Source organism: Patiria miniata, unplaced genomic scaffold (genome assembly GCF_015706575.1).
Source record: "Patiria miniata isolate m_02_andy unplaced genomic scaffold, ASM1570657v1 HiC_scaffold_5, whole genome shotgun sequence".
Taxonomy (NCBI): Eukaryota; Metazoa; Echinodermata; class Asteroidea; order Valvatida; family Asterinidae; genus Patiria; species Patiria miniata.
This window is the reverse complement of record NW_024037072.1, coordinates 33,835,234-33,859,400: the sequence shown is the minus strand read 5'-3', so window position 1 is coordinate 33,859,400 and position 24,167 is coordinate 33,835,234. Positions and strand designations below refer to the sequence as shown.

At 42.8% G+C, this 24,167-nt stretch overlaps 4 protein-coding genes across 4 annotated transcripts in view; 2 read left to right on the top strand and 2 right to left on the bottom strand.

The window, feature by feature from the left end:
* The first annotated feature begins 16 nt into the window (after nt 1-16).
* LOC119741394 (extracellular serine proteinase-like) lies at nt 17-3,823 on the top strand. Its single transcript, XM_038217142.1, has 6 exons — nt 17-27; nt 193-340; nt 1,461-1,602; nt 1,946-2,130; nt 3,148-3,319; nt 3,679-3,823. Exons 1-6 carry the CDS (start codon nt 17-19, stop codon nt 3,816-3,818), a joined length of 798 nt encoding a protein of 265 aa, XP_038073070.1. The 3' UTR covers nt 3,819-3,823.
* Nucleotides 3,824-4,711: 888 nt separating this feature from the next.
* LOC119742181 lies at nt 4,712-16,858 on the bottom strand. Its single transcript, XM_038218221.1, has 2 exons — nt 16,749-16,858; nt 4,712-6,033 (listed from the first exon to the last, which is right to left on the bottom strand). The coding sequence occupies exons 1-2, from the start codon at nt 16,818-16,820 to the stop codon at nt 5,791-5,793; spliced, it is 315 nt and encodes a 104-aa protein (XP_038074149.1). The 5' UTR covers nt 16,821-16,858; the 3' UTR covers nt 4,712-5,790.
* Nucleotides 16,859-17,780: 922 nt separating this feature from the next.
* Nucleotides 17,781-20,339, top strand: LOC119741393 (extracellular serine proteinase-like). The gene is made up of 4 exons (XM_038217141.1): nt 17,781-17,795; nt 18,751-18,922; nt 19,288-19,438; nt 20,252-20,339. Exons 1-3 carry the CDS (start codon nt 17,781-17,783, stop codon nt 19,425-19,427), a joined length of 327 nt encoding a protein of 108 aa, XP_038073069.1. The 3' UTR covers nt 19,428-19,438; nt 20,252-20,339.
* A 17-nt stretch (nt 20,340-20,356) lies between these two features.
* LOC119742180 (RNA helicase aquarius-like) overlaps nt 20,357-24,167 on the bottom strand; it is a 58,089-nt gene continuing 54,278 nt past the window's right edge. Inside the window, exon 39 of the mRNA XM_038218220.1 lies at nt 20,357-21,670. Within this exon, the coding sequence (XP_038074148.1) occupies nt 21,413-21,670 (258 nt within the window). The 3' untranslated portion in view covers nt 20,357-21,412. The remainder of the gene's footprint in view (nt 21,671-24,167) is intronic.

Below are 24,167 nucleotides of genomic sequence, written 5' to 3'. Positions count from 1 at the left end.
GTGGGACTTTTGTTTTATGAGATATAGGTATCTGAAACTTCTTGGTTTTTTTTTTAATTTCATATAGCCTTCAGAAAACAAGCTTTTAATCTTTCTTTGGATTTGAGTGGTGTTCTTATTGGAAAGTAAAATACAAGAAATGCAAAAAATGACCCTTTATGTCTTTAATAATGTATTCCATATACGTTAGAGTTGTCAGTGCTTTGTTTTTATTGATTTATCTAAAGGTAATGGCGTGGGTGTAAATGCTTACATCATCGACACGGGTATCTACCCAGACAACAAATTCTTCTCCGAACGTGCTTTCGTCGCCTACGATAATGTGGGTGACGGGAAAGAGGTAACATCAATAGTGCAGGGTACGGGCAAGACAATCATGAATCTGGCCACAGGGGTTGGCGGGTTTTTTCTCTCTCAAATTTCTGCTCGCGATGTCTACTTGCAGCCCAATTCGCTGGCAATTAGAATCCACTGTTCTTTTTCCAACGACTTGTTTCCGAGTGTGTAAGTGTTTGAAGGATGTCCATAAATTTTGAGGTTACACTCGATCTCGGCTTCCGCATGTGTTAAGCGCTAAGAACAACTGAATTATGTCAGTGGACATGTTGCTTTTTGTTTTGCAGTTTCTACCTACAAACAAAACTGGGATCACCGAAGATTTATTACAACACAATATGCCTATTTACTGAGCAATTTTGGCACTTTCGCCTAATAATAAATAAGGTATAAATGCATGGCTCTCATCACAACTTGTTTTACTACACGGCATGAAGATATGGATTTGTTTTTTTACTTTTCATAATGAAGCAATGATATCTGTATGATTATACCGATTAACAGATGGTTCAAGCACTGGAAAACGGGAAGGAAATGCCATATTTCGTGGACTTTGTATCTTCATAGTAGTGTTGTTCAGCGCAAATTTGGACCTCGAGCAAAATTTACTGACTTTTTTTTGCGCAGTTCAATGTCCTAATTCATAAGATAATTATCTCAGGAATCAGAACAATACATTCCGCGAGGTCTAATTTGCGCTGAACATTGCCACTCAGCACGTGTATATATCATTGGAAATAAACGGGAATTAGATGGCCAATAATACAAACGTGTGACTGCGAAGATAACACAAATATATTTTTTTTGGAAAAATATTCAACCAAACCTAGTTCAGAGCTGGGGCACATCCTGCAGAAATTTGGTAGTTTGGATGGCCGTTTGAGGCTGATGTTTAATTCACCATGTTTAAAAGGTCACAGATTCCAAGTGGTCTCAAAATGTGTTTTTTTCGTAGAATATTTTTTTTTACACTATCGTTGCAGCTCATACAGTGATGTTCTCAAAACTTGCACGATGCCATAATAATCTGAACGTGATTTTCAGTTACCCATGCATAGTCGAGCTACAAAATTTACCAGGCAACACAAAGTATCGATTATTAGCATTTTATAAATTTGTTGCAGGGAATCGATTGTAACGGGCACGGTACCCACTGTGCTGGGACAATAGGAGGTGAAGTATTCGGTATCGCCAGGGAGGCTTCTCTGTACGGCGTGCGGGTACTCGATTGTGCTGGTAGCGGCTCCACGTCAAGCATTCTTGACGGTACTGTACTTCCTAACAAGTTATTTTCTCTGAAATGAAACTGGGGTTTTCATTTTGTGCCCACACAAAAAAACCGCCCTGCAAGAGCCGAATTATTGCCTGGCAGCCAATGAATCAAATTTTGTGGAAAATTATTCAATAACTAAAGATCGGTAGATTTTTTTTGTTCAAGGTCTAAATTAGTCAAACGTGAACAACGTTTATAATTATTGCTAGAAAAATGGCAATTAAAAAAAAAAATCTATTTTTCGAGGAGAAACTCGAAAGAAGCACGGGGAATACATCTTTGACACCCGTCCTTTTTGTCAGTAATTATACATTTAAGTTTGGGATTTTTTTTCAGGGATGGATTTTGTTGCTAAAAATGCCAAGCACCCTGCTGTGGCATCAATGTCTCTGCGGTCTCCGCAATCCGAAGCCATGGAGGAGGCCGTCAGGAGAATGAACGATGCGGATGTGACTGTCTCGGTGTCGGCTGGTAACAGTGCCGGGGACGCGTGCAACCAGTCGCCCGCTAGTGCTAAGGAGGTATGGGTGTTTTTCGCTCGTCCCGATGTATATTTGGACTGGCTACTCCTCGGAAAAAATATAACTTAACCTCCGTATATCAAAACGAGTGCAGTAGGGAGTAGAAAAATAAGTCACTTGCTGATTCTCAATTTCTTGATTGTTTGAATGGTGTACCAAAGACTGTCCCGTGTTGGACCCAACGGATGGAAAGGCGCACGGTAGTAAGTAAAAGCACAGGTAAAAGTAAAGTCTGTCAGGATCCAATGTGGCCTATCAGGCCGGCGTTTATCTCCGGTTTCAGTGGCATGAAACGACCGAGAATATTTCTATTCCACCTGGATGTGATGCTTGTCAATCGTAGGTTACTCCCCAGCTAATGCCGGTACCCATTTATACTCCTGGGCGGAGAGAGGCAAGTGGGTGTGAAGTGGCTTGCCCAAGGACACAACGCATAACCAGCAGCTGGATTCGAACCCCTGACCCTCTGACATGTGTCTGATAATAATAATAATAATTTATTATTATGACCATCTTATCATGAGTCACGAACCCTAACCATGCACTCCCCACGATGTGCTTGGTATAGTAAACTGTATTTTCTGTGTATAGTTTTTTCTTAGCCAGTTACCGTTACTGTGATGATTGTAATATGCCTATATAATGCACTGCTATAAGATTTGTTGCCGCCTAGTGAACTAGTGGCATGGAGATAGAGCGTTTGGTTTATGATGGCTAAATCAATGTTCAGTTCTTGACTCTGTGGACGTAGATGTTTTTTTTTCCGTCTTTGAAAAGAAATAAAACGTGTAAAATGTACTCCGGGTGCGCATGCGAATGCAAAATGTTTTGTATACATGCTTAGGGTCACCAAACGTGCGCAGCGAGATTCGCTGCCAAAGTTCATTTTGGGTGAATTCGCGCGCAAATACTTGCCAAGGCGTCCAGCATTCCCACTCGTTTCAGTTTTTAAATTGTCAGTGAAGAAGAAATACGAATTTTCTATTGACTCATGGCTTCATTCGATCTGATTATTAGGCGATCACGGTGGGCGCCACCGATATTGAGGACCAGAGGGCGTCCTTCTCCAATTACGGGAAGTGCGTTGACCTGTTTGCTCCCGGTGTGGACATCCCCAGTTTGTGGATGGGTGGAGACTTCGAAGTCAACACCATCAGTGGAACTTCCATGTCCTGTCCACACGTCAGTGGTAGGCCATCAAAGTTCTTATACCCCTTACCATTGGGTGGGTTTTCAACCCCGAGAAATAAACCATTTATAGCAATCGGATCTCTGAATTCCAAAACTGCATAAGCAAAACATATAGGCCAACTCAACTTAGTACGGCCCCTTGACGTCGCACGTCACATCCGAGAACAAGAATAGTGCAGTTTTAGAATCTTCCTTTTTGGCCGACCCTGTCCCTTGAAACCTCAACGGGAGTGAGAGGTCACCAGGGCCGAGAGATAGCGCGGTTAGTGATTCAAGTGAAATCCAGTCCGGCGGCAAATACATTAGAATGTGGTTTGTCAAAATTAATGTTCGATTCGTCAACTGTTTCCCATTCAGGAGCTGCAGTGATAGCCCGCAGCAACGATCCAACGTTGGAAGCGGCTGAAGTGAAGGCTAAGATTCTGAAGGACGCCACACCTGACGTAGTCAAGAATCCTGGGCCAGAATCTCCCAATCTCATGCTGTACATCCCGTAGTTGACAGCACGGTAAAAAAAAAAAACAATGCAAATGCAATCACATTAAAACCTCTCGGCCGTAACTAAGGTACACTTCGTTGAATACTGCAGGAAAGTGAAGACGTATGCACCGATTCACTCAGCTAATTTAGAGCAAGTTCGATAGAGCACACTTGGTCGACTAGTGGCTGATTTGTGACGAAATTCACGCCTGCGTATCAACAGGAACGCGCGAAAGTCTTTAACCAACTGATGGTCCAAATTCAATATCACGAAACGTTTTGCTCCTGGCTCCCGGCGACCCGACCCTGCTAGAACTGTACATTGTGATGCACAAGGCTATTGTAATCAGCAAAGCGCCCGTCCTAGCTCGGTATTGGCTGTCCCAAATATATTCGACAGAGGTAGTGCTAGTCCAACTATAGTCGATCAGCATTATGTAGGTAGATTTCAACCATAAGAAGCAAGCGCAGAAGGTTGCCATTTAAGCACACCTACAGTGTATGTGGCCGAGAAAGATCCTTTCACTTCAATGTACCCATGACCCATTCCCGTACAAACCAAATACAAATGTTCACCCGTTTTCGACGCCACGGCGCTATACTGTAATTCTAATGTCATAATCGGTATAGGAATTGGACAACAAGTTGAATTTGAGCCAAATGTGCAACGTTCCTCCGTGATTCAATGAACCAAATTTCAAATGGCCTGACCATGTTGCCTCAGCTTGGGAGCTTTACAAACACAGAATGCGGTTGACACCAAGTAAAGACATGTATGTACATGTATATACCTATTCATGCAGTAACCTGTACTTCTACTGCGGCAGCTTCTACTGCGGTAATCAGAGTTAATTTTAGAACAGACCAACAAATAAAAGACAGAATTACCACATTGTATTTACTATTTACATCCAATCTTGTATAAAAACAAAAGAGCGTTTAATGGTCACATAACGCCGATGGACAATTTTTAACCCTTTCTCCAACACTGTATGACTACTACTTTAATTCTACGCAGGTGAAATGTTACACTGTACATTTTAAGTGTGTATCCTCTACTACCAGTGTCTTCACTGGATATAAACACAACTCAGCAAAAAAGACTGCAACATTTGAAGAAGAAAAAAGTTTTGACAGACAGAACTGAGGTATATAACAAAACTGAGGGTTTTCAGTCCCTGCCTGATTCCGTGTTTTTTTTTTTGTCATAATATTCTACTGGGTTTTTCCTCCCACGTCTAATACTGTAATTTCTTCACACTGTCTTCTCTTAATCAAATCACTGGGCCCTGTGGGCCCTGGAGACCAGTGGATTCCACTGAATGGGCTACCCAGTTAAAATAAGAATGAAATAACTGGAGGTCCACATTAAAAGCAGTGATACATGTATGGCACAACAATGTTAGAAAATTAACGGAAATCCTGTAAATGCAGAGCTCACATCGTGACTATCCATTGCTTACCGTATGGGCCAAAGGTGGTGGCTACAACATTACGTGCAATAGAGCCAGCACGTTGACATCAAGAACCTGCAAGATTTTACGGGAATATGGTACATCGTATTGGAGCTACGGTGTGAGTAACATCCTATATATTTTTGCAAATATATTTGATGTCGACTAGACTTATCCATTTAAGGGCATTAACTGAGTTCTGTGAAGGAGTTTTTTGTGCCAATTGAAGACTAAAATAAAGTATAACATTATGGCCTGGACTAACGTTAAATCGACCATTCGCATAACTGGGTAAATGCAAACCTGGGAGTCTGTATGCAAACCTGGGAGTCTGTATGACTAGACAATTTAGTGTTTGGTAACAAGATAAACGCATAGAAATGTGAATGTGAACTGGCCAGACTATTAAATCAGCAGGACTCTATTAAATCAACAGGACTCTGAAACATTTCAAAGCTCCCTTTTCAATGCAGGAAAAGTACGTATCCAATTCAGTTCTCTCCCCCAATACACTAGATATTCTATTCCTGCGTCTTTATATCTTCCATCTTCTGATCCTTCCCTCCCCCGGCCTCTCCTCGGTTTTCTCTTTGGTTGCTTCGTCGCTCTTCCCCTCCTCCATAGTCTCCTCTTCTTTGGGCTTAGATGCCTCTCCAACCGCCTGGACATCAGCAGGCATTCCAGGAGGCTTTGGTTGCTCGCAGTCCGCTGGCTTGGCTGGGCGTGGCTCTCGAGAAACGGGGGGTTTAGCCAGCTCCGCTTGCATCTGTCTTTGGTGCTACATGGACAAAAAAACTTCCTTTGTAAATATCTTAAATAGTAAGATCCGCTACAAAAGGGTCCCCTTTAGAGATTGACACAATATGTTCAAGAACATTTTGAGTGCCCAAAGGTGATTTCAACCACAACTCTGATTTGATATCCAGTAAAAACCAAGTTCAAGTAAAATTGGCAAATTCATGAACACTCTCCAAACATATTAATATGTAAATGCACTCACTGTATCGTTATTAATAAGAACACACCTTACTTATGAAATACACATTTGTAAGGCTATCAATCAGGCACTAACTCATCACATTCCTAATTTGAAATAAAGCTTCATTATCTTCCTTGGCCACACAACACAATCAATGTAACTGAGCAACAAATGTTGAACTTGCAATAGACTTAAAATGTCAGATGTCAAAGAAGTCAAACAAACCCTTCCGAATTGATATTTTTGTTGAGGACAGGCCAATTGCAAAAAGAAAAGAGCAACACTTTCATTGTCCCTGTATATTACTGAATGGCACTTATAGCCTGCCACAGTGCTACTGAAATGTTACAATGTATGGATTAAGTTCTGCAATCTGTTCAAGGACAATGTGGAAACAATGTCCATCAGCCAGCAAGCAGTAGACTGGATTGATGCCGTTAGAAAGTGATCTGAGATTTTTTCAAAACAAAGTCTTTTCAGCAACCTGGTTATGTTGTATTACACTGAATAAAAACAATATGCCCCTTTATTTTGTGTGCTTGTTTACTAATTTTAAATAAAATACTGTGCCATATCAAACACTTGTCATGTTTTCTCAAAGTCATATTTTTACTTGAGATTATATTTTAATAAGTAATCCAGTTATTTTGTTCATTTCTTCCTTTATCAGCAAATAAAATCAGACGACTTTTGAACAATGACCCCGAGATACCGTGGCAAGTACATAATGCCACACCTTATAGCATAAAGACTACAATAGCTGAAACATGAATTATTGACAAAGTTCTATTGTAGGATTCCTTGTGACTAGGAGTTGTTTAAGCCCTCTCTACCTGCAAGACCGGCGGACTTTGGAGCCTTTTGCAAAAAAATCATGAGTGCTTGAACAAGTATACAATGCATGTCAAAAGGGAAAACTCTTCCTGCAGCTGGGACTGCAGTTTGGGTCGAAAAAATGTGGTCTGTACATGTATTTCTTTCGATCATCTTGAGCTGCGTCTTGCGAGGTATAGGGGTAATGGCTGCGATCCAGTCAGAGGGCCTGACGATGGATCTGTTTTTCTACCCTTTCTCTAATACTACAAGGACCAATAAAAAAAACCTTCCTCTGTAAATTTCTTATATAGATGAGCAAGATCGGCTCCCCTTTGAGATTGACACGAATGTCCTAGGAAATTACTTGCGTGCCAGTAAAGGTGATTTCAAGCACAACTCTGATTTGATATCAAGTTAAAACCAAGTTCAAGTAAAATGGAAAATTTATGAACACTCGCCAAACATGTTATTATGTAAATGCACTCACTGTATCGTTCCTAAATAAGAACACACCCTATGAAACATGGATTTGTAAGGCTATCAATCAGGCACTAACCCATCACATTCCTAATTTGCCACGCAACACAATCAATGTAACTGAGCAACAAATGTTGAATTTACAGCATACATAAACGTCAGACGTCAAAGAAATAAACAAACTCTTCCAATTGATGGGGTGGGTTTTTTTTAGGACAGTCCAATTGCAAAAAGAAAAGAGCAACACTTCCATTGTCCCTGTATATTGCTGAATGGCACTTAAAAAAACACCATCAGTATTCCAAATACCTGCCACATTTTGAAGTAAAGTGCTACTGAAACATTACAATGTATGGTTTAACCCTAACAATCCCCATCCAGTCAATCTCCAACACCAGAGTTTGTTGGAATCTGTTAGAGTGAGTACTGCACTCGTAAACTTATTTTGCTTTACATGGTATTAGATAGGCATACAACCCACTAATCAGAGCCCAATATTTGTGTGTGTAGAGTTTACAATATGGTGTAGGAATTGGCAGAAGCGAGGAAGGTTAGTATATTAAACACTCTAAGGGTCGGGGTTAAGTTCCACAATCTGTTCAAGGACTATATTGATGCCGTCAGAAAGTGTTTGCAGGTGGCCTTGATGCCACTGCTGCCCTCCCCTGGCATAAACCGACCTGTCATTTGAGCAGAGACCAAGCCTTCGCTTCTTATACTAGGGACTCGATTTTGCAGCCTAGGATTCCAAGACTGGCTGGCTGAGCTCTGGACTATCAAAGCAAGCTTCATCACTGGGGTTTAAATCAAGGCTTGGCGAAGATGGGGAACAGGTGTGCAAGGAGGATGGACCTGAAGCAACATCCATGCCGCTGGTTGCAACAGGATCTCTCATGCATGGTCGACCACAGAGGTGGACCCAACAGTGACACATGGTTGTATATTGTCTACGCAGCTGGGATGGACCATGGAGCTACCTCCATGGATGGACACACACTTGTCTGGTCCGGCTATGCTCCGGACACACAATAAAACCAAAGACACAGAAACCATCCACCTCATCGTGGACAAGCTAAATCCCTTGGGCTGCATGACCCAAGCGGCAGATGCACTGAGCGTTAACCTGATTGGCATGATGAAAGAGCTGGTAGATGCAGTACAAAAGCAGGAATTAAACTCGATAGTTTCAGTTACTTATTGCAGCAATGAGCTGTGTCCTTGGCAACGATAAAACAGAATTGCTATAGCCGTTACGATACATTCTATGTAAGGCTTCCAAAAATACAATACAACCTAAATCAAACTATAGTGATGCTAGTCAAAACTGCGGCGGGCTAGCCAAACAATTCCTTAGGTCACCCGGCTGGCGAGTCAACAATTTTTGGGCTACGGCAAAGATGAAAGGACAGGAAGAAAAAAATCATTCAATTCAGAAAGCAAACCTGTATCAATTTATGTCTAATTTTATTAACTGTTTAAAAATTGTTGGATCTATTCATTAAAAACACTGACAAGATTGCCTCAGGATACACGTTTTACATGTATGCACATTTGTTGTTTATGAGACACTGCTTGTTTACTAAATTTAAATAAAATACTGTGCCATATCAATTTATCTAAAACTTGTCATTTCGTCATTTTTTTCTGAGATAATATTTTAATAAGTAATCCAGTTATTTTTTAATTTCTTCCTTTATCAGCTAATGACCCCTAGATACCGTAGGCAGGCCATGAAGTACACAATGCCACAACATACAGCATGAAGACTAAATAATATCTGTAGTGGCAGACACTTGAATTATTGACAAAGTTCTCTCTTAGGACTCCTCGTGACTCAGAGTTGCGATTATATTTTAATAAGTAATCCAGTTATTCTTTTCATTTCTTCCTTTATCAGCAAATGACATCAGATGACTTTTGAACGACGACCCTAGGTACCGTAGGCTGGCAAGCACATAATGCCACACCTTATAGCATAAAGACTACATAAAATCTATAGAAGCTGAAACATGAATTATTGACAAAGTTCTATTTTAGGATTCCTTGTGACTTGGAGTTGTTTAAGTCCTCACTATCTGCAAGGCCAGCGGACTTTGGAGTCATTTGCAAAAAAATAATGAGTACTTAAACAAGTATAAAATGCATGTCAAAAGGAAAACTCTTTCGTGCAGCTAGTAGGACTGCTCAGTATGGAAAGCAAAATGTGGTCTGTATTTCTCTCGATCATCTTGTGCTGTGTCTTCGCAGGATGTGAAGGTTATGGCTGTGATCCAGTCACAGGGCCTGGCGATGGATTCGTATGCTCTAACCAGTCTTCATCAGCTGCAAATTATCAATGGAATGTGTGTATGAATGATGAGAGCCTGCAGATACTAACAGGTGGGTCTGACCGATGCCCTGACAGGGATGCATACTGCTGGCGCCCCTGTTCAGTCGAAGACAAATCAGCTAGGTGTACATGTTCCAAGAATGCGACGTTTCCTCCCCATCCCTCTCTTCCCAGCTATTGTTTCAAACCTCCCGGGAAGACGTGCAACTGGTACCGTGAATGCCTGAACGTGAAGCAACCGTGTGATGACTCGAAATACGACTATGCGCTGTCGTTTGGTGAGCGCTTTTGCAAGGCCTACGGCAACACATACCACACGTTTAGCAGTCGGGCCCAAGACTGGATAGACGCTGTTCGCAGGTGTCTGCAAGTGAAGCTGGTGTACGTCCTTCGTCCGTGGGAATCTCTCAGCTGTCAGGAGATACAGACAGCAGCATTCGCATCCCACACCGGATGTTACGTGTCCCCTGCCCCCGGAGCACCGTCCATTTGCTCCCTTGGATCCCTAGACTGGTGGAGGGTATTCTGGACTATCAAAGGGGCCTTCGTCTCAGAGATGTACGAATCCATCAAGGGGTTCCTGGAAACTGCCATAAAGGGTTGCTCCCGCAGCTACTCTGCTGTCGTGACACTCAGTGTTGCAGATGATCCAGACAAGGGGCAAGGGGTCGCAGACAAGATTGCCCAGTTACTGGAATGGGACAGCAACACTCTGAACTGGTATGCTTACACTCGGGTCTCAGCCAAGGAACGGCGCTCATCTGATCCACGTCGGTTGATCGTACTTCTCGGAGACAAAGTTGCGCCAGGGATGGCCCAAGCTATCGACACCTCACCACCAACCAAATTGGAAGACATTATTAGAGAGCTTACAACTGCAGAATGCCATTGTTAAGATCGAGTCTCTGGAAGCCTGTAGTGACCTGAAGTGTAACGATCGCTACATACAGGTGGACATGGACAAGCCATCTGACGAATCCAGTGCCAAGAAAACATCAATTCATTTCTTGGTATGGATCTTTGGACTAACCGCCGTGCTTCTCATCTAATGTATACCAATTATTTCACATCACACATCAAATTTTGAGGCATTTGCAGAATCTTCTCAGACTAACAAAATAACTTACTTGTGTAATCCATGAACATTTATGATTCAGTTGAAATCTGACACTCGCTTAAGCTGATGCAATGGACTATACCATGTAAACAACATGTAAACGTAACTTTTAAATCCTGAAGGACATTTTAGTGGAACTTACTTTAAGGAAACCCTTTTGGAACAATTATTTTAGTCTAGTATTCAGATTAAAATAGTTTCAGATCGGCATTCTTCACATTATGATCCTTTGTTGCTACTATTGTTTGTTGCTACTTGAAACAGATTAGTACAAAATGGTTAAGGAATTTATGGCAATTACTAGAGTTTGGTGAATTCCATCCAGCTACTCCACCAAACAAAATCACAAAACAGAAACAATTGTCAGTAGTGAACTTATGTGTAGTATTCTTTTCAGATCAAATAATGTCACAAAATTCATTTTCATTAATAAAATTCTGAATGATATACCTGAAAATTATCGGTTGACATTTTAGAAGCAGCCACAAGCACATGTCATTGCTGTATGGCTGTTTTACATTTTTATTAAGCATAACTCAAGGAAATGAAGCTTGATGCGTAGAAGTGGTATACTCTTTAAACTATTGCAATTTAACATTTCATTATTTTGTTTTTGCAGTGAGATCCCAGGATAGGGAGGTAGAGGCCAATACTTATTGTTTTTTATGGTTATAGTGGTGAAAGTACTAAATTATATGTATGAATAATGAATGTTTGTTATGGTGGCAACCATTGATCTCTATATAAAGACTGGATAGCGGATAAAGAGCCGCACAATGAATGAATTTGACGCCATATTGGTGAGACCGGTGAGACCGGCTGGTGATCTACAAAGGACAAGTTGCGTCTTTATAGACAGCATGATTTCTTTTGTAACATCGCGGTTCACTTAACTTATATTTTGACCACCACCACTGACCAAGGTTTAAAATTTTTCCAACGTCGTGGTTTGCTTTTTTAATGCCGCGGTTCACTATTTCGGCGTTTTGGAAATAATAATCAGTACGGAAATGTGTCCTTTTTAGAACATCATAATATGTGTACGTGACCAAAATGCGCGTCAACTGTTGATACAACGCACGCATAGATATAGAAAAAAAAAGACTAGATCGGCAGCGCGTCCACACTCGCCTATTCACTGTGCGATAAATCTCCGCCATTTTTGTTGTCCCTCGTGGACGCGCAACAAATGAACGTAAAGTAATGGAGCTAAATGTATCTTTCCTCGAGCACGTGACCAAGCGCAACGCGCGCGGAACTAGAAATGCGCACCGAGTATTTACGCGCTGCGCTAGGGCGTTCGCGTAAACGGCGTTGCGTTTGTCACGTTTTCGCGCATTATTTGTATCTTTCCTCCAGCACGTGACCCTCCATGAAAGTCCGCGCGTGTGCACGCACTTCCGATCTAGTCTTTTTATTCTATATCTATAAACGCACGCTGTATATACGCATAGAAGGTTCGTATTATACGCGGCCATCTTCGTGAGACCGGGGGCGAATTGGTCAATGTAAATTCTAATGTGTGACTGGTGTATGGATATCCGCTATTCAGTCTTTATATAGAGATCAGTGGTGGCAACGGGCGGGTAAATATCCTATATTAGTACTGACTGTCTTTTATTTGGTCTCAGTCAGTGCCCATGTACACCTGTTTAATGTGCAATTTCCGTTGAGCCAGCATCTCCCATTGTTCTAATGATCTACGTACTCCTCATCGCTGGATCGTGGCCAAGGCTGACGGTACTACCGGACGGAGACCTGGACTGTCGTGGCCCGCCTGATGTGGCTGACTTCCCGGGGTTCAATGCCGACCTACCTATCGCTTGGCTGATGGGTGTGGAGATGCTTGGCTCGACGGATGCACTATTACCATTGTGGGCACTGGCTGGGCGGGGCCTGTTCCTGTTACAGGTTCCTTATAAAGGGTGATTATATTCGGCCGAATACAATTTGGTTTTTTTTGTTTTTGCTTATTAAGTTTTTTTTTGCTGGCCTGTTCTTTATTGTATTGTATCTGTTGGAAAAATTTGCTACTTTCTAGGTAATATATTTTGCTTTGCCTGTATATAATGCTTTGGAGATTTGCATGAAGTTTTAAATTGCATTGACCTGTTGATTGATTTGTTTGAATAATTTGCTTTGGATTTGTGAATATAATGCTTTGGAGATTTGCATGAAGTTTAAAGTTGAATTGACCTATTGATTGACCTGTTTAAATAATATGCTGCTTTGCTAATTTAGAGGTAATATATTTTGCTTTGCCTGTATATAATGCTTTGGAGATTGCATGACGTTTAAAGTTGCATTGAACTGTTGATTGATTTGGGAGAATTAATTATATTATATATTGGCCTGTTTTTGCCTTTGCTTCAAATTCATGACTCCCATTTTTATTATTACTTTCTGCCGTGCATTCGCCGTACGTAACAGTACATATTCAGATATCATAACATGATTTGTTTGATTAGGCCAAAAAAAGAGTCTCCGGTTTCTGGTATGGAGCTTGCCCCAAAAGTGGTGCGGCGACGCGGCTTTTTTTTTTTTTTTAACTGTTTTTTTTTTTTTTTTTGGCTTCAAATGTCGGCTGATGACTGCAAATGGTCCCCGACTAAACTTAGTGCAAATATATGGGAGTCCAGAGAGGCCATATAAATCTTATTCTCGATCATAACCCCTTCCAAAAACACGTTAAAATTGTGCAGCAGCAGAATTCCAGTCAAACCAGTGAGTTTGGCGGTTTTGAAACATCATCTTGTATTGAAAAAAAAAACCTTTTCATTTTGCCGACGCGCATGGCTATGGCGACGCGCGCGCATACCAGAAACCGGAGACTTTTTTGGGGGGGCCTTAGAGAGGATATTTAGTTGAAACAATTTCTGTTCTGGAACTTCACCTCACAGGGATTGTCTTGGAAAGGGATAAGATGCACAAATGAGGATATGTTGTCATCACTATTCTAATTAGTCCATCATAAAAGAAGCAAATAAAATTATACTTCTGCTTGAAAAGGAGTTATGATAAAAATAAGTTGTGTGAATGATTTATTTTTTGGGGATTTATAAGTATGATTTGTTGGTCACTTCCTAAACATTTAAATGCGAAGGAAAATTTTAACGTTGGGTCTATGTTGCACTTGGGAAATGGCCAAATTTATTTCGGAAAATATCGGTTTTCACTTTGTGAAACCACATATTTTAATATGGGCATGATTTTGACAAATCTGACTCATTTCAAATATTAAACTGCCCGTTTTAAAGAGAAAAATGATCTATAGTTTAACATTATTTAAAACCTCACTTTTTTAAAAGGCAATATTACTGTTTTGGTGGTTTTTTGGGGCTTAACACATCACATATACATGTAATCAATTCCAAAAAAGTGAAAACACTACGTGGGACGCCTGAGCGGGATGTTTAAGGAAGTGTGGTGAAAATTGTATGCTTCCCAAGGAGCTCAGATGGTCTTTGGTTTGCATTCATTCACTTGATGATGAGCAGGGGTAATATGATGTAGCGTCTTAAAATACGCTTCATTAACAAATTTTCACATTAAAATCATCAGAGTACTGTAACGTAGAACGAATCTGGGGTTCTCACACGCCAGACGAAGGAAACCACAGACACTAATCTTCAGGGTTTCGGGGCTCTCCGGCCATTTATTCTGTCCACTTTCTTTACACGAGGCTCTCACTTTATACAACTCACAACAAAAAAGACGCTACATGTATACAAAAGTCACACTACTGAGTCGGCGCAGTCTGGCAACGGGTCTCCCTGGCCCAGCAGCAGGGGTCCCAACGCTACGGCTGCACCGTGGGTCCGTGCTGGCGCCCTCTGCCGGCGGCCGGCACCGCAGCTACACAGCCCCCTCCGAGGACCCTTGTTCGTCCCCGAACAAGGCGGCGCCTCCGCTGGGGTTTCCGCTTGGGTCTCCTGATCTCCTCTGTGGTCTCCTCCGGGGTCACCTCTGGGGTCTCCTCTGGGTTCTCCGCTTGGATCACCTCTGGGATCACCTCTGGGATCACCTCTGGGATCACCTCTGGGATCACCTCTAGGTTCTCCTCTGGGCCCACCCCGGGGTCTCCTCTCCATTGACTCTTGTGCGGAGCAACTCCATCGGCTCTGCTCCATTGCGTCCCGTGCGGAGCAACTCCATCGGCTACGTCCCATAGACTCGTGTGCGGAGCAACTCTACGGGCTCCCGTCCATTGACTTGTGCGCGGAGCAACTCCACGGGCTCCACTCCATTGAGTCGTGCAGTGCGAGCCTGCTCCGCGAGTGGAGGTCAGGACTCCCTATACTGCGATAGTGGGGACGAACGTACTGCTGGGGGAGATCGACTCCCGGTCGTGCCGCCTGAGGCACGCTCGGACGGTTTCCCGCCCCCGGTGTATGGGCAAATCCAGCCTGGGGGCGCCCCGAATAGGAGGCCGCACCAGTCGTATTTGTAAGCACCGAGTGGTGCTTCCATGTGGGGCCTAGCACTATTTTTATGACCGTAGGGGTTGTGGGTTGCCCCAGGACGAAAACCCGCCCCGGCTGCATCAACCAGCACAGCTCGGAATCGCTCCAAATGGAACGAGACGTCTGCTGCGCCAGCGTCTACAGCACGGGGCGGCCCCTCGCGGGACCTGGCACGTGTGTTGATGCGGGGTGTCTCCGGACGATCAAGCCCGGCCAGCCCTGCTTTATCAACAGGCACAACTCGGCAGTGTTCCGAGTGGAACGGAGCGTCTGTTGCGCCGTGGTGCATAGTGCGGAGCGATTCCCCATGGGATTTAGCATGTGGGCCTAGCTGGCTCCCCGAAAGCCCCAACTCCGAGTCATCCAAAGTGACGAACGCTTTGCTGGCCATCTCACCAGGTTGGTTTACGCTCTGCGAGGCCCTGATCCAACGTGCGTACCCGCCGCGTGGCGAGTCGGACGCTAGACTAACTCGACTCGGTGTATTCATGGCGAAAAACACTCTAAATTCTACCTGTTTTTCCTCCGTCAGACATGCCATGGCTGCCACCAATGTAACGTAGAACGAATCTGGGGTTCTCACACGCCAGACGAAGGAAACCACAGACACTATTTTTCAGGGTTTCGGGGCTCTCCGGCCATTTATTCTGTCCACTTTCTTTACACGAGACTCTCTCTTTATACAACTCACAACAAAAAAGACGCTATACAAAAGTCACACTACTGAGTCGGCGCAGTCTGGCAACGGGTCTCCCTGGCCCAGCAGCAGGGGTCCCAACGCTACGGTTGCACCGTGGGTCCGTGCTGGCGCCCTCTGCCGGCGGCCCGGCACCGCCGTTACAGTACCTTTAACCCTAACTCTCTAGGCATTTTTTCTAGGATGCAACCTCAATCCTGCAAAATCCTTCAACTGCCTCTCTGTCCAAATTGCATACAGCCTCAATCCTCCAACATCATCCGTTATTTCTGGAACGTGTTCATTGGAGGGGTGATCATTGCCTCAATCCTGCAAAATCACCCAGCAATCACTGTCAATAAGTTGAGGCAGAGCCAGCGACATCCTGGAGCAGTGTGGAGGATTTCAAGTATAATCCAGGCCTAAATTTATACACGGCTGGGCATAAACAACACAAGGTCCAGCCCAAGACCTTGACACAGTGCATTCTCCAAACTCAGCCACACATTTTTGCCATATAGCCTCAATCCTGCAAAATCCTGCAATTATGCAAGGAGGATTTTGCAGGATTTAGGAAGGTTAGGGTTGACAATAAAACTCATGCAGCTTTGGGAAAACAATCTGGGGAGTACTTACCCCTCGCGATGCCTGCGGCCTCTGTATCTTGTCCTGGTAGAAGTCGTAAACAAACTGTGCCATGTGCGGCATGTCCTCTATGACCAAGGGAGAATCGTACCGAGGTTCCTCGACCTGACAGGGGAAAAATGATTTGAGAGTATGAAGTGCTGTGTAAGGTATCTTGTGATCAAAATTTGTTTAGCCTTGAAACTAAACTCTGCATGTAGGACTCCTCACATGGACAAGATTCACAGGACAATGAGAAAACGACAGGATTTGACATGTGAACCAACCAGTTTTTTTTTTCTGCAGTCCTCACATTGCAGGGTTAAGTATCTTGTGGAGCAGGGTTTACTATCTTGCCAGGACAACAGTAAACTGCTAGTTTGAATCCTATCAATATTGTCAGTTATTTCATGGTATATTTAATGTAAAAATGTTTTTAGGGAGTGGGGTGGTTCATTGAGAGTAGAGGTAAAGGAGTGATTGCTGGGATGTACGTCAACTCTGATATTTTTGCCTAAAATTTCAGGTATGAAGGAAAAGTACGTACACATGTATGGTACGTACCGTACGTGCCAAATGTACAATTTTGAGAAAGCCTGAAATCAGACAATTGCAGGTGGCGTACATCCCTGTGTTTGAAGAGAATTTGAAAGTTTTGCAAGTTGAAACTGTGAGTGACCCTCCTTTAAAAATTGGTGAACTGGAGTCCTCTGATTGTGAACACAGCATATTCAATTCAATTCAAGAAGAATTTATTCCATACTCCTTTAGAGAAATACATCCATAAATAAAAGAAATCTGGTACATAGCAAGATAACAAAATCAATAAATATGTCTCAATCAAAATAAGAAAAGTAAAATACGCTTTGAACAAATGATAAACTTACTTTGATTTATGTACAAGAGAAAATAAGGAGTATGGAGCTGCTGAAGTAAGCCGAGGCTTGTAAGAAACAGTCCTTACAGACAACAATGACAACAGAGAAAAAAAAACATTATAACAAAACACGACGAAAGCAATACAAAGCAGGAATTCAAAAACCGATGACGACTACAAACGTAAACTAGAAATGTGTTTGTGGACAAACACAAGCTGTTTCGGATATTTGAAATACTCTGTGCACGTGATGAGCAATTAGTGACGTCACTACAAATGTCTTATAACAGCACATTACACGTACATGTCAAATCAAAGATGATCAAAACGAGTGCAGTGTGGAGTAGAAAAATAAGGCTCTTGCTCATTCTCAATTTCTTGACTGTTTGAAAGGTGTACCAAAGGCCGTCCCGTGTTGGACCCAACGGATGGAGAGGCGCGCGGTATTAAGTAAAAGCATAGGTAAAAGTCAAGTCTGTCAGGATCCAATGTGGCACATCTCCGGCTTCAGTAGTATGAAACAACAGAGAATACTTCTACTCCACCTGGATGGGATGCTAGTCCATTGCAGGTTACTTCCCAGCTAATGCCGGTACCCATTAGTGTTATACTCCTGGGTGGAGAGAGGCAACTAGTGGGGTGAGGTGGCTCGCCCAAGGACACAACGCATGACCAGCAGCTGGATTGGAACCCCTGACCCTCTAATCATGAGTCCCTAACCACTAGGCCACACTCCTCACGAGGTAGTAAACTGTATTTTCTGTATACAATGTAGTTGTGTCTTAACCAGTTACCGTTACTCTCATGATTGTAATATACATGTACTGCTCTTACCTTGTTTGTATGCCGCCTAGTGAACTAGTGGCATGGAGATGGAGCGTTTGGCTTATGATGGCAAAATAAATTATTAAATATGTACTCCGGGTGCATGCGAATGCAAATCGTTTTGTATATGCTTATAGGGCCTATCACTAAACGTGCGCAGCGAGATTCGATGCGAAACGTTCATTTTTGGCGAATTCGCGCGCACATACTTTCCAAGACATCCAGCATTCCTCGCTTCAGCTTTAAAATTGTCAGTGAAGAAGAAACACGAATTTTCTTCTGACTCATGGCTTCACTCGATCTGATCATTAGGCGATAACGGTGGGCGCCACTGATATTGAGGACCAGAGGGCGTCCTTCTCCAATTACGGGAAGTGCGTTGACCTGTTTGCTCCCGGCGTGGACTTCCCCAGCTTGTGGATGGGTGGAGACTTCGCAGTCAACACCATCAGTGGAACCTCCATGTCCTGTCCACACGTCAGTGGTAGGCCATCAAAGTACTTATACCCCTTACCATTGGGTGGGTTTTCAACCCCCTAGAAATAAACCATTAGCGATCGGATCTCTGAATTCCAAACTGCATAAGCAAAACATATAGGCCAACTCAACTCTATTAGTACAGCCCCTAGACGTTGCACGTCACATCCGAGAACAAGAATAATAGTGCAGTTTTAGAATCTTTTTTTTTTGGCCGATCCTGTCCCGTGAAACCTCAAAGGGAGTGAGAGGTCACCAGGGCCGAGAGATAGCGCGTTTGGTGATACAAGCGAAATCCAGTCCCGGCGGCAAATACATTAGAATGTGGTTTGTCAAAATTAATGTTCAATTCGTCAACTGTTTCCCATTCAGGAGCTGCAGTGATAGCCCGCAGCAACGATCCAACGTTGGAAGCGGCTGAAGTGAAGGCTAAGATTCTGAAGGACGCCACACCTGACGTAGTCAAGAATCCTGGCCCAGAATCTCCCAATCTCATGCTGTACATCCCGTAGTTGACAGCACGGTAAAAAAAAAACAATGCAAATGCAATCACATTAAAACCTCTCGGCCGTAACTAAGGTACACTTCGTTGAATACTGCAGGAAAGTGAAGACGTAGGCACCGATTCACTCAGCTAATTTAGAGCAAGTTCGATAGAGCACACTTGGTCGACTAGTGGCTGATTTGTGACGACATTCACGCCTGCGTATCAACAGGAACGCGCGAAAGTCTTTAACCAACTGATGGTCCAAATTCAATATCACGAAACGTTTTGCTCCTGGCTCCCGGCGACCCGACCCTGCTAGAACTGTACATTGTGATGCACAAGGCTATTGTAATCAGCAAAGCGCCCGTCCTAGCTCGGTATTGGCTGTCCCAAATATATTCGACAGAGGTAGTGCTAGTCCAACTATAGTCGATCAGCATTATGTAGGTAGATTTCAACCATAAGAAGCAAGCGCAGAAGGTTGCCATTTAAGCACACCTACAGTGTATGTGGCCGAGAAAGATCCTTTCACATCAATGTACCCATGACCCATTCCCGTACAAACCAAATACAAATGTTCACCCGTTTTCGACGCCACGGCGCTATACTGTAATTCTAATGTCATAATCGGTATAGGAATTGGTCAACAAGTTGAATTTGAGCCAAATGTGCAACGTTCCTCCGTGATTCAATGAACCAAATTTCAAATGGCCTGACCATGTTGCCTCAGCTTGGGAGCTTTACAAACACAGAATGCGGTTGACACCAAGTAAAGACATGTATGTACATGTATATACCTATTCATGCAGTAACCTGTACTTTTCGTTTCTTTTGTTTCCTTTTTGACAGATCGCAAGACGGCAGCTTCTACTGCGGTAATCAGAGTTAATTTTAGAACAGACCAACAAATAAAAGACAGAATTACCACATTGTATTGACTATTTACATCCAATCTTGTATAAAAACAAAAGAGCGTTTAATGGTCACATAACGCCGATGGACAATTTTTAACCCTTTCTCCAACACTGTATGACTACTACTTTAATTCTACGCAGGTGAAATGTTACACTGTACATTTTAAGTGTGTATCCTCTACTACCAGTGTCTTCACTGGATACAAACACAACTCAGCAAAAAAGACTGCAACATTTGAAGAAGAAAAAAGTTTTGACAGACAGAACTGAGGTATATAACAAAACTGAGGGTTTTCAGTCCCTGCCTGATTCCGTGTTTTTTTTTGTCATAATATTCTACTGGGTTTTTCCTCCCACGTCTAATACTGTAATTTCTTCACACTGTCTTCTCTTAATCAAATCACTGGGCCCTGTGGGCCCTGGAGACCAGTGGATTCCACTGAATGGGCTACCTAGTTAAAATAAGAATGAAATAACTGGAGGTCCACATTAAAAGCAGTGATACATGTATGGCACAACAATGTTAGAAAATTTACGGAAATCCTGTAAATGCAGAGCTCACATCGTGACTATCCATTGCTTACCGTATGGGCCAAAGGTGGTGGCTACAACATTACGTGCAATAGAGCCAGCACATTGACATCAAGAACCTGCAAGATTTTACGGGAATATGGTACATCGTATAGTAGCTACGGTGTGAGTAACATCCTATATATTTTTGCAAATATATTTGTTCTCGACTAGACTTATCCATTTAAGGGCATTAACCGAGTTCTGTGAAGGAGTTTTTTGTGCCAATTGAAGACTAAAATAAAGTATAACATTATGGCCTGGACTAACGTTAAATCAACCATTCGCATAACTGGGTAAATGCAAACCTGGGAGTCTGTATGCAGACCTTGGAGTCTGTATGACTAGACAATTTAGTGTTTGGTAACAAGATAAACGCATAGAAATGTGAATGTGAACTGGCCAGACTATTAAATCAGCAGGACTCTATTAAATCAACAGGACTCTGAAACATTTCAAAGCTCCCTGTTCAATGCAGGAAAAGTACATATCCAATTCAGTTCTCTCCCCCAATACACTAGATATTCTATTCCTGCGTCTTTACATCTTCCATCTTCTGATCCTCCCCTCCCCCCGGCCTCTCCTCCGTTTTCTCTTTGGTTGCTTCGTCGCTCTTCCCCTCCTCCATAGCCTCCTCTTCTTGGGGCTTAGATGCCTCTCCAACCGCCTGGACGTCCGCAGGCATTCCAGGAGGCTTAGGCTGCTCGCAGCCCGCTGGCTTGGCTGGGCGTGGCTCGCGAGAAACAGGGGGTTTAGCCAGCTCCGCTTGCATCTGTCTTTGGTGCTACATGGAAAAAAAAAACTTCCTTTGTAAATATCTTTAGATGAGCAAGATCGTCTACAAAAGGGTCCACTTTAGAGATTGACACAATATGCCCAAGGAAATTTTGTTACAATGAGTGCTTGAAAAAGTATAAAATCCATGTCTAAAGGAAAAACTCTTCGTGCAGCTAGGACTGCAGTTTGGGCCGAAAAAAATGTGTTCTGTACATGTATTTCTTTCGATCATCTTGAGCAAGGTACGGGGGTAATGGCTGTGATCCAGTCAGAGGGCCTGACGATTTATTTGTATGTTCTACTCTTTCTCTGATACTACAAGGGCCCCCAAAAAACACCTTCCTCTGTAAATTTCTTATATAGATGAGCAAGATCCGCTCCCCTTTGAGATTGACACGAATGTCCTAGGAAAGTTTGAGTGCCTAAAGGTGATTTCAACCACAACTCTGATTTGATATCAAGTAAAAACCAAGTTCAAGTAAAACTGGCAAATTCATGAACACTCGCCTAACATGTTAATATGTAAATGCACTGACTGTATTGTTCTTAATAACAACACATCTTACTTATAAAATATAGATTTGTAAGGCTATCAATCAGGCACTAACCCATCACATTCATAATTTGAAATAAAGCTTCATTTCTCTTCCTCTGCCATGCAACACAACCAATGTATTAACTGAGCAACAAATGATGAACTTGCAATATACATAAATGTCAGACGTCAAAGAAATAAAACAAACCCTTCTGAATTGATATTTTTGTTGAGGACAGGCCAATTGCAAAAAGAAAGAGCAACACTTTCATTGTCTCTCTAAATTAATGCATGGCACTTAGAAAAACACCATCATTATTCCAAATACCCACCACATTCATGACATTTTGAAGTAAAGTTCCACTGAAACGTTACCATGTATGGATTAACCCTAAAAATCCCCATCCAGTCAAACTCCAACACCAGGGTTAGTTGGTGCACTAGTAAACTGATTATGCTTTACTGCAATCTGTTCAAGGACAATTTGGAAATGTTGGCCATCAGCCAGCATGCAGTAGACTAGATTGATGCGGTCAGAAAATGTTTGCAGGTGGCCTAGATGCCACTGCTTAAATGCATAGCCAAAATAACATTCCATCGATAGTTTGCTCGTTGGCATTCCCTTCAGCAATAAAGTTCCCATTTTGCAAAATATTCCTGAACGTGTTGTAGGCCTTGTATTCTGCTACTTTTTCGAAACAAAGCCTTTTTTTCAGCAATCTGGTTGTATTATATACTGCATAAAAAAATATAGGCCTACACCTTTATTTGTGTGTTCTTTACTAATTTTAAATAAAAGACTGTGAAGCGCTTTGATGCTACATGTGTATATCAAACACTTGTCGTTTTTCTCAAAGTCATATTTTTTTGTTGAGATAATATTTCAATAAGTAATCCAGTTATTTTTTTCATTTCTTCCTTTATCAGCCAATAAAAATCAGATAACTTTTGAACGACGACCCCTAGATAGGCTGGCCAGAACATATGCCACGACTTATACCATACGGACTAAAAAAAAACTGTAGTAGCCGACACTTGCATTATTGACAAAGTTCTATTTTATGATTCCTCGTGACTTGGAGTTGTTAAAAAGCCCTCACTATCTGCAAGGCCGGCGGACTTTGGAGTTTTTTGCAAAAAAAAAACAATGAGTGCTAGAACAAGTTTTAAATGCATGACAAAAGGAAAATTCTTTCGTGCAGCTAGTAAAACTGCTCAGTATGGAAAGAAAAATGTGGTCTGTATTTCTCTCGATCATCTTGTACTGTGTCTTTGCAGGATGTGAAGGTAACGGCTGTGATCCAGTCACAGGGCCTGGCGATGGATTTGTATGTTTTAACCAGTCTTCATCAGCTGCAAATTATCAATGGTATGTGTGTATGAATGACGAGAGCCTGCAGATACTAACAGGCGGGTCTGACCGATGTCCTGACGGGGATGCATACTGCTGGCGCCCCTGTTCAGTCGAAGACCAATCAGCTAGGTGTACCTGTTCCAAGCAAGCGACGTTTCCTCCCCATCCCCCTCTTCCCAGCTGGTGTTTCAACCCTCCCGGGAAGACGTGCAGCTGGTACCGTGAATGCCTGAACATGAAGCAACCGTGTGATGACTCGAAATACGACTATGCCCTGTCGTTTGGTGAGCGCTTTTGCAAGGCCTACGACAAGACCTACCACACGTTTAGTAGTCGGGCCCAAGACTGGATAGACGCTGTTCGTAGGTGTCTGCAAGTGAAGCTGGTGTACGTCCTCCGTCCGTGGGAATCTCTCAGCTGTCAGGAGATACAGACAGCAGCGTTTGCATCCCACACCGGATGTTACCTGTCCCCAGCCCCAGGAGCACCGTCCATTTGCTCCCTTGGAGCCCTAGACTGGTGGAGGGTATTCTGGACCATCAAAGGGGCCTTTGTCTCAGAGATGTACAAATCCATCAAGGGGTTCCTGGAAACTGCCATAAAGGGTTGTTCCCG